The sequence below is a fragment of the Sinocyclocheilus anshuiensis genome, unplaced genomic scaffold (assembly GCF_001515605.1).
Source record: "Sinocyclocheilus anshuiensis isolate Anshui unplaced genomic scaffold, SAMN03320099.WGS_v1.1 scaffold51, whole genome shotgun sequence".
In the NCBI taxonomy this organism is placed as follows: domain Eukaryota; kingdom Metazoa; phylum Chordata; class Actinopteri; order Cypriniformes; family Cyprinidae; genus Sinocyclocheilus; species Sinocyclocheilus anshuiensis.
This window is the reverse complement of record NW_015548296.1, coordinates 5,884,161-5,901,040: the sequence shown is the minus strand read 5'-3', so window position 1 is coordinate 5,901,040 and position 16,880 is coordinate 5,884,161. Positions and strand designations below refer to the sequence as shown.

The 16,880-nt window shown below is 36.2% G+C and overlaps 2 protein-coding genes across 8 annotated transcripts in view; one reads left to right on the top strand and one right to left on the bottom strand.

Annotated features, from left to right (window-relative positions):
* The window catches only part of LOC107656105 (zinc finger FYVE domain-containing protein 9-like), an 18,656-nt gene extending 5,765 nt beyond the window's left edge, over positions 1-12,891 (top strand). Inside the window, exons 3-16 of the mRNA XM_016443800.1 lie at positions 1,037-1,136; positions 1,215-1,348; positions 2,336-2,441; positions 2,774-2,896; positions 4,117-4,272; positions 4,367-4,594; positions 5,568-5,650; positions 5,756-5,860; positions 7,287-7,437; positions 9,092-9,172; positions 10,242-10,404; positions 10,484-10,589; positions 11,111-11,287; positions 12,454-12,891. Coding sequence (XP_016299286.1) covers positions 1,037-1,136; positions 1,215-1,348; positions 2,336-2,441; positions 2,774-2,896; positions 4,117-4,272; positions 4,367-4,594; positions 5,568-5,650; positions 5,756-5,860; positions 7,287-7,437; positions 9,092-9,172; positions 10,242-10,404; positions 10,484-10,589; positions 11,111-11,287; positions 12,454-12,615 — 1,875 coding nt within the window. The 3' untranslated portion in view covers positions 12,616-12,891. The remainder of the gene's footprint in view (positions 1-1,036; positions 1,137-1,214; positions 1,349-2,335; positions 2,442-2,773; positions 2,897-4,116; positions 4,273-4,366; positions 4,595-5,567; positions 5,651-5,755; positions 5,861-7,286; positions 7,438-9,091; positions 9,173-10,241; positions 10,405-10,483; positions 10,590-11,110; positions 11,288-12,453) is intronic.
* Positions 12,892-16,103: 3,212 nt separating this feature from the next.
* elovl1b (ELOVL fatty acid elongase 1b) overlaps positions 16,104-16,880 on the bottom strand; it is a 34,954-nt gene continuing 34,177 nt past the window's right edge. For all 7 annotated transcript variants that reach the window (XM_016443803.1, XM_016443805.1, XM_016443801.1 and 4 more), the window contains one exon: positions 16,104-16,755. In XM_016443803.1, the coding sequence (XP_016299289.1) occupies positions 16,417-16,755 (339 nt within the window). In that variant the 3' untranslated portion in view covers positions 16,104-16,416. The remainder of the gene's footprint in view (positions 16,756-16,880) is intronic.

Here is a 16,880-nt window from a genome sequence, read left to right as displayed (position 1 = left end):
CTCTTTTTTGCAAGCCATGATGTCTCTCGAGGAAAAAAAAATATTGCGCTCGCCTCGCACGGTAGTAGCTGATTTTCTCATGGGCGGGCCAAATTCTCTGGGCGGGCAAAGCAGAGAAAGGGGAGGTAACCTTTCCCCGTATGACGACATAAAGGGAAGATTCCGGATTGGGCCATCTGAGCTTTCATTTTCTCAAAGGCAAAGCAGGATACCCAGGGCTCGGTTTACACCTATCGCCATTTCTAGCCACTGGGGGACCATAGGCAGGCTAGGGGAACTCATATTAATGTTAAAAAACCTCATAAAGTGACATTTTCATGCCATGGGACCTTTAAGCTCCATTAGATGAGGCATGTTCGGAACATTCTCTTGCCGTTTACTGTTGCTGTCAGGAACTGTTTTTTAGCGGAAGGACATCATTTAACGAACTTGCTTCAAAAAAGTAACATTTCAATACATACATTTTTGGTTTTAATATTTTCTATTGTGTGGTAACAGTTTTATAAAAGCAATAAGGTACTCGAGGCCGTGCTGTATCGTGAATAAATCATAGCTGAAGGGGTTGCAGGCATGACGCGACCTAACAACGCCCTTCAGCCTTGATTTATTCACGATACAGCACGGCCTCGAGTACCTTATTGTTTACATACAACAGGTTTATATGAACTGACTGTCAGAAAGAAGAGAGTGCGAGAAAGTGCAGCTTTATCTGTACTGCGAAAAAAACCATATTGAAACCGTTTTAGATATTTCAGTATCTATAAGCATCGAAAAATCAATATTTTTGATAACACTAATCAATCAATTAAAACCGGTGTGTACAAAATACAAATTTCTGCTTACTGAAATTTCAAATTTATTAACTCACAAAATTTTGATGTAACTGATTGCCTCAAATTTTTGAGTTTTGCCAACTTATTTAGGTTTACAATGTTTGAAGCCAGTGAGTAAAAGATAACAACATTTTCTTTTTTGTGTGAACTATCCCTTTAAGATGTCATTCTCCTTAAAACATGAACATCTACTTGTTTTGCAGGTGTTTTGTGTGGTGTGCTGTGACCTCAGATTCAAACTGACTCATCTCGGTGGGAAAGAGGGACGTGTCTGTGTCACCTGTCATTCAACTTTGATGAACCGTGAGTGTCGCGGTGGATTCCCCTGCTTATGAGCTTTCACACATTAGTTATACAGTTTCAATGATGTTATTTCATCAGGGACGCTTCGCAAGGACCAGAAGAAGGTCTGGTTTGCAGATAATCTACTTCCTCAGTCTGAGAGTAGAAGTGCCAACACCTCTCCTATTTACAGGAGTGTGTCCCACACAGAGAGGGCTGAGCTCGCTCAGGCGGTATGACCGGACATGTTTCTGCTTCTTCGCTTGTCTATTCTATTTTATTTTCCCTTTAATTTTTGTAAAGTAACTTAAAAAAAAAACACTTCTATAATGACCCTATAGAGAGGATGTTTTATTTACTTTATTTTATTTGATTTTATTATTTGTTTTATTTTAATTTCCCTTTAATCTTTGTGAAGAAATTTTACAAAAACATATTTACACCCTTGTCACGAACCTATAAAGAGGATATTTTATTTTATTTCATTCATTATTTAAATAATTATTTTATTTTGTTATTATTTTATTTTAAATTTCCCTACAGTCTTTGTGAAGAAACTTTAAAAACATTTTTACACTCCTTATGAGGAGTATATTTTATTTATTTTATTTTACTTTATTTTTAATTTCTCTTAAGTCTTTGTAAAGTAATTTTTATAAAATATGTATACACTCTTGTAATGACACCATAGAGAGGATATTTTATTTGATTAAATGTTAATTTTATCTAATTATATTTTATTTTTCATTATTTTAATAATTATTTTATTTGTTTATTATTTTTATTTTAAATTCCCTTTAATCTTTGAAAAGTAACTTCTCTTATAAGAAAAGTGAACACTCTTATAAGGACCCTATAGAGAGAATATTTTATTTTATTCATTGTATGATTTTATTTTTGTTTTTTTTATTTCCCATGAATCTTTCTACAGTAACTTAAAAAAAAAACACCCTTACAATCTCATATTGATTTTTATTTTATTTTTATTTAAGTATTTTATTTGATTTTATAAATATTTTAATTTTAATATTGTTTCTTTAAACTCTTACACTGGCCCTATTGTGAGGATATTTATTTTTAATTACTATTTTATTCAATATTTTATTTTATTGTTATTTAAATTTCCCTTTATTCTTTGTGAAGTAACCTTTAGAAACAAATATGTTATTACTTTTTGACTTTCTATTAGCGCAATGATTGTCAATGATTTTACACTGTAGGAAGTATCTGGCCTTAGAGCTGGAGATGAAGTCAGTGGCAACTCTACAAAACCCACTCCTCCAAAGGACCTTCCCCCTATTCTGACATCAACAGGGGTCAAAGGAGGTATGTGTCCTAATAAGCACACTAGTTCTGACTAATTAGGCTTCACCCAAAATAATTTTTCCAAACCCTCCTTACTTTTTTCTGTGGAACAAAAAGATTTTCCATATAATGAATGCATACAATGAACACAAGCAGCTACGCACCAAAAAATACCATAAAAGTAGTCCTTTTATGGTGGGAACAACACAAGGGTGAGTAAACAATGACAAAAGTGTTATATTTGGGTAAACCATTGCTAGAGAGAGTCATTATGAGATGTTATCAGTACTTCTAAAGCATTTCAAGAGTGATTTTGAAATTTCAGAGGCTGGTTCTTGTGTTTATTTCTGCAGACTACACTCTGGAGGAGAAGAGAACGGAGTCGTCGCTCTTAGAGGAGCTGGAGAGAGGTCTTGCAGCACCTCTGGTGTTTGTGCTGAACGCAAACCTGCTGGCCGTTGTGAAGATTGTCAGCTGTATGTCGCTAATGTCTCATTCCACTGCATTTTTGGTTTTGGTGATTTGACATGTGGAACTTGTGTGAATCGGTATGGTATATTATATTGTGATTGAAGCTGTTCTGTAGTCTGTCACTGAGTGTGTGTGCGCATGTGTGTTAATGATAAGCTCTGGATATTTTTTACCTGGTATGTATTAATCTAACAGCTGATGACAGCAGAAATGAATGTGACATCTGTCAGTCAGTGCATGTTGCAAGTCTACACGTTCTGTGTGTTTCTGTATGAATGAGTTTCATCTACTACACAAACTCAAACACACACGACGCTCAAAATGTTTTCAGCCCCTGCGTCTCAATATATGAGACATGAACACACAAACTTCATCTCCAGAGCTGCTCGGAAAGTAACTTTACAAGCTTTTCATTGTTTCATTTGAGAAAAAACTACCAAACACACACTGAAACTCAAAGATCTTCACAACAAACTGCCAAAATAAGTTTGTTTTAAGACATTGTGACAGAAATATATTATTGTGTACTAAAGATTTACTTCTCAAAATAATAATGATAATGATGTTATTATTTTTAAGGAATTTCTTAAATCACAGACAGGGCATCACAGTATGGTGAGGGGCGTAACATTTCCGTCACACGCTTGAGGTATTCGGCCAATCACAACGCACTGGATAGCTGGCCAATCAGAGCACACCTAGCTTTTCAGACCGATAAGCTGTGTAAAAATCACCGCGTTTCAGAAAGGCGGGGCATAGAGGAGAAACAATAATGTACAGTATGTGGAAAATAATGTGTTTTTGAACCTTAAACCGCATAAACACATTTCATTACACCAAATAATGTTCTTTTTAGCAACATCATATGACCCCTTTAAATTGTGAAAGTTTTTTTTTATTATACACCATTTTTGATGATAAATTTGTATTACATTATGAAGCACAGATTGCAGAAAAATAAAATGGAAAACAGAATTTAGGGAAAAATAAAACTGATTTCATGGGGCCCTAAATTAAAGCTCTGTGGAGTTTATTTATGAACAAACAAGTAATGGCTACATTCATTCTCAAGGTCTAACAAACATGTGGAAAGCATTTCCTTATATTTTATGATATGGAAAAGCTATAATGATAAAAAAAAAATCCATATTGCCCAGCCCTAACTTCTGATAACAATATGCTAGTGTGTTCATGTGATCACTAAGGTGTTTTTGTGCTCCTATAGATGTGAATCGGCGGTGTTGGTGTGTTATGTCAAAGGGCATGCATGCTGTGGGACAGCCAGAGGTGGTCATTTTACTGCAGTGCTTGCCTGAAGAGAAGAGATTCCCGACGGATATTTTCAATCATTTCATTCAGATCTACTGGGATGCCCAGACAGGTGAACCTTGCACAGGATGTTACTCAACCATAAAACTAAAGCCAAACATCTGCAATGTCTTGATAGTTCTTGATCTTGCTTTTTCTTCAAGCAGCAGGAAAGCTTCTGAATCACCTAAGTCACTCTTTGGTATCCCGAGGGTTTCTGGGTAATAACGAGCACGCTGGCTTTCTTTACGTGCATCCGACGTTTCAGTCTCTGGAGGGCCTGCCTTTACCTGCACCGCCCTTCCTGTTCGGGCTCCTCATGCTCCGTGCAGAAGCTCCATGGGCCAAAACCTTTCCCCTGAGACTCATGCTGCGTTTAGGAGCGGAGTACAGATGTAAGAAAGCTGAATAAACCTAAGATTAATATACACTGCCTTTCAAAATTTGGGGTCTTTATGATTTTATGTGTTTGAAAGAAGTCTCACCAAGGATGCATTTATTTGATGAAAAATGCTGTAAAAATGGTAATGCTGTGAAATGTTTTTACCATTTAAACCTGTTTTCTGTTTGAATATATTTTAAAATGTGATTTATTCCTGTGATGGTAAAGCTAAATTTTCAGCAGCCATTATTCCAGTCATGTTCAAAGTTTACGGTCTTTTTTTTTTTTTAAAGAAAGGACACATTAAATTTATCAAAAGTGACAGTAAAGAAATTTATAATGTTATGTAAGATTTCTATTTCAAATAAATGTTGTTCTTTTGAACTTTCTATTCATCAGAGATCCTGAATAAAATATGTAAAAAAAATATTGAGTTTATCAAATGTTTCTTGAGCAGCAAATCAGCATATTAGAATGATTTCTGAAGGATCATGTGACACTGAAGACTGGAGTAATGATGCTGAAAATTCAGCTTTTTCATCACTGGAATAAATTACATTTTAAAATATATTGAAATAGAAATCTGTTATTTTAAATTGTAATACATTTTGACTGTTTTTACTGCATTTTTGAGCAAATAAATGCAGCCTTGGTGAGCATGAAAGACTTCTTTCAAAAACATTTAAAAATCGTACTGATCCCAGACTTTTAAAATGGTAGCATACTATGATTTGGGACAGCTACTTATTTGGCATACTATTTAGTGTGAATAATATGCAAATTGAGATGCAGAGTTATGATTTCTAAGATCTTAACAGCTCTTATATTTTGGTCTTTTTTTGTTATTTGTTAACTGTCATTCTTACAAAATTAATAAAAACTAAATTGAGAAAAGCTCTGATGACATTCATTTTCTCTGTATGCATTATTGTATGGTCTCAGGAAGCATAGCGATTGAGTTTTTTGTGTTTTCTGCTGTCCTGTAGTCTATCCCTGTCCCTTGTTCAGTGTGCGCTTCAGAGAGCCTCTCTTCGGACCCGTCAACAACAGTATAATGAGACTCTTAGTGGTGAGACTTGTGACCTGTTTCAATTACTCTTTCTTGTCGTGCTGCTTCCTGTTTAGTTCATTTGATGTCTTTTAATTGATTTCCATTCTTTTTTGGTTCTCACAGGATTTCCGTTTTTACCGTTACACACTGCCAACAGTGCCGGGGCTCGTGGTTGATCTAGAGGCTAGAAGCACCTGTATAAGAATCCCTAAAACACGTCATCCAGAGGTACTATAACACCACGCTAGATGCTGGAATACACTATACAAATGTTTCCCCGATTTACAGTCTGGACAAGTTGATGTTAGTTGACAAATGTCAGAGCCATTCAGCAGATTTGAGTTGACCGATTTTATAGAAAATTGCGTAGTTTATGATGGTCCCAGATTCTGATTTTCCAGACGGAGGATATCAAACATGTTAGTTTTAGTGTTCACACACAGTTAGATTTACGGGAGTCACGACCTTATTCTACAGTCGTATTGACTCCCGAAAATTTCAGGTAGCGACAACCGCATTTACAGAAATGTACAGTGTGTAAAGAATTGAACAGAACAACTAGTTGTTAATGACGAGTTTAAAAGCATGTCAGAGTTTAGTCTTTTCTGTATGTGTGGTGAAGAAATCACAGGATACGTTTTGAATCAGTGTTGCCAGATCCTGCTAGAAAAAATAAACAGCAAATGAGAACAAGTCAATAATAAACTCAAATCCAAACTAATCTTGGAAATAAGCTGCATACCACAATATAGTGACCTGCACCTGCCCACTTTATTAACTCCAGAAACTGGATTGCTTTATGAGCCGAGCCCAAACAACAAGCCCAAAGATACTTGATAAGCGTTGCTTAAAATAAGTGGATATGGCAACCCTTAAAGAGTAAGCTCTGTGAAGTAGCCTTCCAAACATAAGCAAAACACAATGGCTCTGTGATTTAGTTAAAATCGTTGAACACAACGAGTCTTTGGTTGCTGTAATATCACTTTGGTTGAAAATAGCGGATACCAGACATGTGAGACGCCAGAACGTTGCAATGGTTACCATGCTTTCATTGCGATTTTTAAAGCGAGTTCTGTTCCGTGCACACACAAATCAATAATTTAGTGGATTTAGTGGATAACAAGGCCTCTGACAAAAACTTTAAATTATTTTATCGGCAAATTGGTTTTGAAAAAGACCGATAACCATAAAAATGCTTAATATCTGTGCTGATAATCGGCCAGGCCGATAATCGGTCAACCCCTAATTTAAAAGCTTATAAATAATTTTATTGGCAAATCGGTTTTGAAAATGACCGATATCGATAACCATAAAAATGTTTAATATTGGTGCCGATAATCGGTCGACCCCATATTTAAATGCAGTTGTCACTCCTGAAACTTTACAGTGTATACACGGCCTTAGTGTATACCAACATAAAATCATCTCAAATATAACCGTGAATTGTTCTGAATAGAAAATACATCAGGAGCACCATGGTATCATTTCCAAAGTAGATGGTAAGAGCGTGATATTTGTGGTTGTTTGTGCCTTGAGTATCAGAAGGTTTATCATCAAAATGGAGTTGAATAGATAAGCAGACCTGAGTTAAAGTGTAATTCCTTCATTTCTTTGGGTAATGAGGGTTTTGTCTCTGTCTCTGCTGGTGTTTTAGCTGCTGAAGGTGCTGAATAAGTCTAATGAGAAAGTGCTGGCCCTGGGCGCCTGCTTTAACGAGCAGGCCGACTCTCATCTCATTTGCGTGCAGACGGCAGATGGACAGTACCAGACGCAGGCCATCAGCATTCACAGCCAGCCACGCAGAGGTGAGAGAGAGTGAACATCCCAACACTCACGTCAGCTTATAGACACAAATATCTGTTGTTTCCTTGATTGTTTTGTTTTGAATATTAGTACAGTGGTCGAAAAAAAGTATTTGGACACATTTTGCACCTAGAACTGTATGAATTTCATTGCATAGTATAATAAACTATCAAACCTATGTATTTATTAACCCTTGTGCTGTGTTGAAAATCCTTTACCTGATTTGGTCAAAAATGCCCAGCCTTGTAAATCTCTTATTATTATCATGAAATATTGGATTTGATCTCTCTGTCACCTTGTTTTCTTCCAGTTAGCACAGGTTTTGTGTTTCCTTTTGGAACTGATTACCGATTAATCATTGATCTGAGTACCTGTGGCACCTGTAGAAATCAGTTCATTCATCCTAAGGGACATTTTCGTCTTTTTAATTTTTCGAATTATTTTGTATTTTTTAAAAAACGTGCTGCAAATAGTCACAACACAAACAAATAAAGAAACGCGCTGCAAAAACAAAAACAGGCTGCAAATAGGCACAGACCACATCGGAAATGTTTAAGGGAACAGCAAAGTGACGAACATGGCTGAGACAGATTTATCAATGTTTGCTTTGAAAGGTGAGATTTTTGTTTATTTTAACATCCTGATCATACGATTCCTTAGCTTTTTTTTTATGGGTGTGGTATCCTATTATTTAGGATATTTTTAGCCTAAATAATCTGACGAAATACACAATTACTGTAACTGTGAAAGGTTATGTAAGCTGGCCAACTTATTTTACAACTTCCCTTACAAAAATTAACCATAGCCTATATGGTATTAAAATGAATGAATGAATTAATACATTTATTATATAAAAGATAAATAAAAGCAAAAAATGGTTACTATATAATGGTTTCTGTTTTTACAGCGCGTTTCTTTATTTGTTTGTGTTGTGAGCACTTGCAACACATGTGCTGTCAAACTGATGAAGATGTTTTCTTTATTTGCTGGTGCTTTTTTCTATTTGCATGTGTTTTCTGAAGTTGCAGCATGTTGAGCTCTCTCGGCAATCCATAATTTTCCACCTGATGATGACATTGTCTCAGGTTTGCCCTATAGAGAAAAGTAAAATTCAAAATGAATGTTGTTGCTAATCATTGACATATACACAACTGTAATAATCCAAAAACAAACTAACAAAAAAATCTGCTTAGCATTTAGTATAAGGTAATGAATTAATTTTATGGTGTTTTTTCCTAAAAAAAAACAACAACAGTGGCAATGTATTAAATGGCATTTAAAGGGTTAAAATCCTGACAATGTTTGGTAGTTATGATCAGGATAAAAAAAAATGTCAGTGAAAGTAGAAAAAAATATAAATACATAATATTTTAATGACTATTTTTTGACACAGACATGTTTGTCTTCCAAGGAACTCTGTGTACCTTTTTTAATTGATGCACAAGGGTTAATTTATAATTTATTTAATATTATTACATTATTCAATATGACAAACAATATAGTGAATTCTAAACTACATCAACAAAGGACTGATTACTTTGTCTTTCCTTAAAGGCTCACTTGAGGGCGCTCTCTGACAGTCTTGAAAAGCGTTTGGTCGTTTGTTGACTGGATTCTCTAACTGAATCTAAATCTGTGTTTCTGTTTACCTTTCAGTCACTGGCTCCTGTTTTTTTGTGTTCAGTGGAGCACTCAAACCTTCATCAGGGTACTTGGCCAAGTCCAGCATTGTGGAAGGTTATGATTTGTTCATTTCTGTGTTTCATTAAAGCAGCACATCTCTTATTTTCCTAAGGCATTTATATTGTAGAAATAAATTTATGAGATAGTCTTGACTTTTTAAAAATATTTTAATTAATCATTTTGAACTCAAGACTTCAATTCAAAAAGCAAACGAAAGCTGTCATTTAAAGGGGTCATATGATTTTGCTTAAAAGAACATTATTTGGTGTATTTGGTGTAATGAAATGTGTTTATGCGGTTTAAGGTTCAAAAAACACATTATTTTCCACATACTGTACATTATTGTTTCTCCTCTATGCCCCGCCTTTCTGAAACGCGTCGATTTTTACAAAGCTCATCGGTCTCAGTCCTCCATAAAATGCGCTGCACACATCTGAATATTTGGGTTGAACTGTTCTGGAACAGTGTTGTAAACACAACTTAACCACTGAAGTGGTTAAGTAGTGTCCTCTTTTGGAAGACCAAACAAAGTAGTTTCGCTTTCGCAACGAAACACACAGCGTCTTCACAACATGGCGGCGGCCATGGCAGCAACAATAAAGTTACGCCTTCTTTCTTTGCGTGAACATTTGCGTGAACACTTCTTCCCACACAGTGACATAGACATGTGGGGGCATGTTAGAATGAGGCTTTTTAGGAGGGCGTGGACCAGTCTTAACTTTTATTAAGAATATTTTTTTGGGTTTGAGACTTTAGTCTTTGCAACTTTAGGGTTCTTATCTATTCACGAACAGCTTGCAACACTCCAAAGAGAAAGGAAAACTTGAAATCGCATCATATGACCCCTTTAAGGGACTTAAAGGCAATTTCAAGCAAATCGATAAACGGGGTGCACAAAATATAGCCTATGTGTGATTATAGTATGTATTCTCTTAATGAATAAAACATGATATTTCTTAAGAAAACACTGTTAGAAAATGTATAGTTATCATCAAAACACATGAAATGTACCCTAAATTATAGCATGAGCCCTATCTAACTTGAACATGTGCAGGAGTTTAGGTGTACTGTATACAGTATATGTGCATGTGCTAAGATTCCATGCATCTGCTCAATGTTACAGATGGTTTGATGGTGCAGGTAACCATGGAGACCATGGCTGACTTACGTCGATCTCTACGGGACATGAAGGACTTCACAGTCACCTGTGGAAAACTCCCCCCAGCAGAGAGGCAGGAATATGTGCACATTCAGTGGCAGGACGAAGAGCCGCGCTTCAATAAAGGGTTAGAGACAAATATATATACATATACAGTTAGTTTAAAGCTGTGCTGGTTTCCTTTCATTCTGCCCTGTATCTCACAGCATCATCAGCCCCATCGATGGCAAGTCTATGGAGTCTCTCACAAACATCAAGACCCATCAGCGCTTAGAATACAGAGCCAATGGGAAGCTCATACGCTGGACAGAGGCAAGCAGGTTTACCTGTGACTTGTGGAGTGTTTGTGTTTTTAGTACGTTTGCTCATTTTTAGAGTTAGGGATAGATATAAACCCTGAATCTTAAAGGGATAGTTCGCCCCAAACTGAAAATTATGTCATAATTAATTAATTTTTAAAATAAATAAACGAAAAAAATATATATATTTTCAGTTCATATATATAAATATGTTTCCATAAAAACAAACAAAATATTATGATATATAATTATAATATTTATATTATATTATATTTTTCCCACAATTTTTTATCTGACCCTCAGCACTGCCTTGCGGCTTATTTTAGTCAAATCAGAGTGGTATAGAGGTAAAAATATGGAAAATGGAGTACATTGAGGGCTTTTTTAATGTCTTTATTTTGATTTATGCTTATGGATTGAGTGCTTGCTGCATCTTAGTGGTTTTATCTAAATTTGATTGAATTTCGGTTACTGAAAATGCTTTTGAAAACCACTTTCAACAACCGGTTAATTCACGTTTGAATTTCTTCACAGGTGTTTTACTTGCTGAAAGATCAACATCCAAATGCTCTTAATAACCACACCAGCCATAACCGTCTGACAGAGCGTCTTGCGCGGTCGTTCTGCCTGGCACTGTGTCAGTCTCTCTGTTTACTGAAGGAGGATGGCATGACCAAACTGGCACTGAGGGTCACCCTGGACGGCCAGAAGGTGAGACAGTGATCATTTTGTCCACAGCTGTTGTGCCACAGATAATTTTTTCCCCCATTGTAATCATTTATTGGACACAGAGGTAATTAACCAAACAAAATAATGATAATAATAATCATCATTTTTAAACTAAAATATATTGGTACAATTTTAAAAGTACTCATATACATTAATTTTACTCAATTACTCATTTGTGCATAGATAGATAGGTACAATTAATTTTACTCATATTATTCATCGTGTATATAGAGAGTGATGAGTAAATGAGTGAAATAAATGCATGTGTATTTTATAAATTTGTGTAAAAAATAATTTACATTAGGTTATTGCACTATAATATAACGATATTTAAAATGTCATGTTTATATAACATTTATAATATTTTAAATGTCATGTTTATATAAAAAAGTGTTTATGTAAAAAAAAAAAAAATGTAATTAATATTTTCCAGATAATATTTTACACATATAATAGTTTTATTTTTCACATTTTCATAGGTTTTTATTGGGGCTGTCAAGCAATTAAAATGCTGTGCTGATCTAATTAATTGCAAATAATTATAAATATTTTTAAACTTAATATATTGGTTTTATGAATATAAATTTTAATGATAGTCGTATACATTCACTTATTTAACTCAATTACGTGTCTCTTTCTTTCTCTGTGTGTGTGTGTGTGTGTGTGTATAATATTTTTAAGCTAGATAGATATATTGGTACAAAATACTCATATACATTCATTTATTTTACTCAATTACACATCTCTCTCTGTATATATATATGTGATTTAGTTAAAAGTATATTTACACATTTTCTACCGGTGTCCTTCAAAAAAAACTAAATCTCTTTATTCCTTATCACATGTACTGTACCTCATCTATTGACTTTTCCAAGGCTGCTAGATTTTTGTATTCCAGAACTGTATTCTTCATATCAGATTGGATCTCAGATGTAATATGCAGACTTTCAGTTGTTGTAATCACTGTAGTTCAGTATTGTGTCAGGAGTGTAGCATGTGAGTGTGATCTGCGTGACTTTCTCCCCAATGACGCCAATCTTCTGCTTTACTATTAGTGCTGTATTTTGATTAAATGTCTGGGGTTTTGAGCAAAGGTCAAGACACCGAAGGACAAAAGTTTTCTTATCATCATTTCTTTAATCTTTCAGATGGAGTTCTTGGCAGGCAGTAACGGGCAGCGCCTTCCAGCTCCGTACCAGGAATGTCTTAACCAATCATTAACGTCCGTGGTGCAGAGTAACTCTCAGTACCAGGGTCTCGCCGCCTGCCAGCTGGAGCTCATCTTCTATATTCTGGAGGACACATCGTAGAGCCGGACCACCCACTGTCACATGTGCCAACACTCCCAGAAACCTCACGAGCAAAAAACCTTTGAGTTCAGTATCATTTGAGAGTGGAATGTAGTAGACGTCCCCATGGGGCAGCTTATTTTAGTAGTTTAGTCGATACCCTACTGCTCACTGTGAAAGGGTCTGGGGTTACAACATCAGATGACTTACCTAAACTACTAATATCTCTCAGTCATCACTAGAGGCCAACCGATGTATCATTTTAGCTGACCAATCGACACCAGTAACTATTGAATAATGGCAAAAATGAACACTTGTGGAAGCCCATTTCTGCCTCAAGAGTTATGAAAATATAATTCATGGTATTACTCATAATTGCAACCTCATACCTCGCGATTGCAATGATTTCTAGTAATTGATTTCTCGTAAAACGTTATATCTCACAATTTGGACACAAAATGCGACCGTTTCTCTCAGTTGCACTTCTTATCTCATGTGTGCAAGTTTATTTCTTTTTATTGCAGCATCATATTTCAATATTGTGACTATTTCTCACAATTGTGACTTCTTATAATTCGTCACTTTTTATTACTTGTTATTGCAACGTTAACCTCATATCTTGCTATTGCAACTGTTTCTCTTAATTGTGAGTTTATATCTCGCAGTTGCAGCTTTCTTGTAATTGCGGCTATTTCTCATGATTGTAACTTTATATCTCACAACTGACCCTTCGCAAAGACCCGCCCCCCCTTACTTACTGTTGCTAGGTCCGACAAGCCATGGCAATCTCATGTTCTCACACAGTGAAAAATACATCACACAGAGCAAAGAAGACCGTGACAATGCGCCGACAGATAAGACAGAGCAGGTTACTTTTGGTATGAAACAAAGTCTCAGCTTTCAAATGTTGTCATTTTGTACAAAATTCAAACAATAAATGCCGTTTTGTGGCTCTTTAATGTGTTGTGACAGATTGGTGTATTGCCTCAGTTCAAGCAGCATGTGAAACGATCGTCTCTTCCTCTTTACTAGATATAGCGCAAAATAAACATGAATGAACATCAGAAGGTATCTTGTTTCAACCGCGGAAAGACGTCAATTCAGTTTTTCAAGTTAAAGTCCGATACACCACCATGGTGTATTGATGTCTTTCTACAGTTAAAACAAGATACCTTCTGATGTTCATTTCACGCTATAACTAGTAAAGAGGAAGAGACACTTGAACTGAGCTCTACAGCGATCTGTCATGACACATTAAAGAGCCACAAAACAGTATTTATTGTTTGAATTTCTTTAAAAAATGACAAATTTAGAAAGCTGAGACTTTGTTTCATAGCAAAAGTAACCTGCTCTGTTTTGTCTGTTGTCAGTTTCCTCTTTGCTCTGCCATGTATTTTTCACTGCGTGAGAACATGAGCTGTGGTGTGAGGGCACCATGGCTTGTCGGACATAGCAACAGTAACGAAGGTGGGTGGGTCTTTGCGAAGGGTCAAATGTGACTTGTAATTTCGGCTATTTTGCGAGTTCTTTAATTCTTGTAAAACCATTTCTTATAATTACGACTTTGAATCTCGTAATTGCTACTTTTTATTACTAATAAATACTACTTTATTTCCACCAGAGTAAAAAATAACGTATAACTGTATTTCTATTAACTGCAACCTCATAGCTCGCTATTTTGACTATTAATTTTTTTACTCATAATTATGATTTTATTTCCACCTCAGAGCAAAGTGTTAATTATGACTATATCTCACCGTTGAAACATTCTAGTAATTTAATAATTTAAATGCGACTTTATTTCTTAGAATCTAAACTTCACATCTCACAACTGTGATTCTTTCTCATAATTGCAATTACTTCTCAATCGCAAAATCGCAACATTTATGTAATTGCAACCTTGTGTCTACCAATTACGATTGTTTCTCGCAACTGTGACTTCATGTCTCTCACTTGTGACCGTTTCCTATAATTGATTTATTTCTCATAACTGAGACCGTACAATACCTCATTATTGCAAATTAATTTTTCCAAATTTTTTTCTTCTTATTTTAAAATTTTTCTACTTAATTACTTTTTTTAAACTTTGAGGCAGAAATAGGCTTCCAGATTTTCTAGAGATCGACCAAAGCCTCCTGTGGAGAATGCTTGGTTTGTTGTGCTGTGACTACACTAAAAAACAGAGCCAGACACAAGACAGGATATGAATTTGAATTCTTACATTAACCAGTATACTTACTGACTCATCAAAGTCAGTACTGCATTTCAGAGGGTTAAGTTAAAGTTTCGCATTCACAAGAACTTAAATGTTAACGATTTCAATATTCCGATACCACAAAACCCATTATCGGTCGACCTCTAGTCATGGCCAAAGGCTCATCTGTGACAAATTGACATAGCTGTCTGTAGTTTGTACTGTAGTCTGGACTCTTTCTGTAGACCTCAGCTCGGTCAGAAACAGGATTTGAAACTTGAGGCCTGAAACATGCTGACAAATGAGGACCAAAGTACATGAAATTCCAGAGTGAATGAGATTTATGAGCATGACGTGATATTGGAGAGAGACTCCGTTTCTTCTAGTCTTCCACATGTAGAACTCATTGTAGCCTTGGCGATCTCTGTTGTACTTGCTGATAGAGTCACTGTACAAATCCCATGTAACGCCCTGTTCTCCCAGCTTGCCGAGAGGAGCGCCCTGACCTCTGCCCTACATTAACGCACACCTGCCTGGAAAAAAAGGCACTAGGAATTCAGCCAAACAAACAAAGACGACGCTTGGATAAACAGGAGCGAGAATTATACGCACAAACTCTCGTGCACTGTGAGCTCGAAGTCATTTGTTCCTACGTGACCTCGTTGAACTGTCTTCTGACCTCCCTCACACACACACACACACACACACACACACAGCGTAGGATGCTTGCTCATCTGGTCTTCCTCTGTTGCTTTTCAGGAACTGAATGGACTTTTTGTTTACACTCAACATGCTGCACATACTTGAGATGACAAATGCAGATTATGAAGGAGTAGTGCGGCATGCACACACTGCGTTTCTTCATAAAGTGCATCCGATGAAAGCTGACCGACTGAACCCAAAACACGAGAAACGACAAGAGCGAAGAAGCAGAGGTACTCTTGCATTCTTGTAAATGATTAAAAAGTATTTTAATATGTCAAGCATTTGCATTGGAGACGCCACGTGCAAATTTCAGCTGGAATTATAGGTCAAATGACTTGCACAAGTTTTATTCAAGAAGGAACTACAATGTGCCATCAAACCGCATAACGTGAAATAAACAGATAACTCTGCATTTTAAAATGGAATTTATTTTTTGTATTTGATTCAAGAGTAACTATTTTTTACCGTATCAATCCCGTTAGTTTATAAGGTAAAACTATTTACAGGTGTAATTCAAGTTTACTGATGTTGACTGTACAGTGTCTGCTATTGGAGAAGTATGAAACACACATGGGGGGTGTGTGTGTGTGTGTGTGTGTGTGTGTGTGTCTGTGCCCATCTGTGGATTCATTCTGTTGAGATGAACCTCATGAGCAACATCAGCGGAGGATGGATCCAGTCAATACTATTCCTCTTCTCTTCATACATTGTGCTCAATAATTATTCTTTAGATTAATTTATGACAAAAACAAATATACAAACGGGGTCAAACAGATTCATATCCCCATGTACTTATTTAATGTACATATTAAAAAACAAAAACAAGATTTGAAAACGAAAAGTCCCAAAACACTCTTTGGACTCCATAGGGCTTGGTGCAGGTTCTCCTGGTCATCCGTTTTGGGTCTTCTCTTCCTGAGCTCTCAGGCTTTCTTCATCTTGCCGTTGTGAGTGCTTCCGTTCTCGTGGTGTTTCTTCCCGTTGCTCAGGCCGTTTTCGTGCACGCCATGGCCGTTTGAAACCACCGATGAGCCGTTGGCGACTGTGGTGGATCCGTTGGCCGTGCCGTTCTGGGCGAGCTGTTGGGTGTTCTTTGGTAGCCTCTTGCCTTTCACGTACGCCTGGTACCAGAAGTTAGAGAACAGCACGAAGAAGAAGGTCCCGTACATCCAGATGAGGTGGATGAACAGAGGCACCTGGTAGCCGCAGCTCTCCATGAAGTACCACTGGGTTACGTGAAGAGACACCAACACAAACTGAGTCTGTAATGAAGAGTAAGAGGGTCTAAGTGTCTGGAATACACAGTCCTTTAATTATTCATAACTAAATGTAATGAATTACTAAATGTTATATATATATATATATATATATATATATATATAAAAAC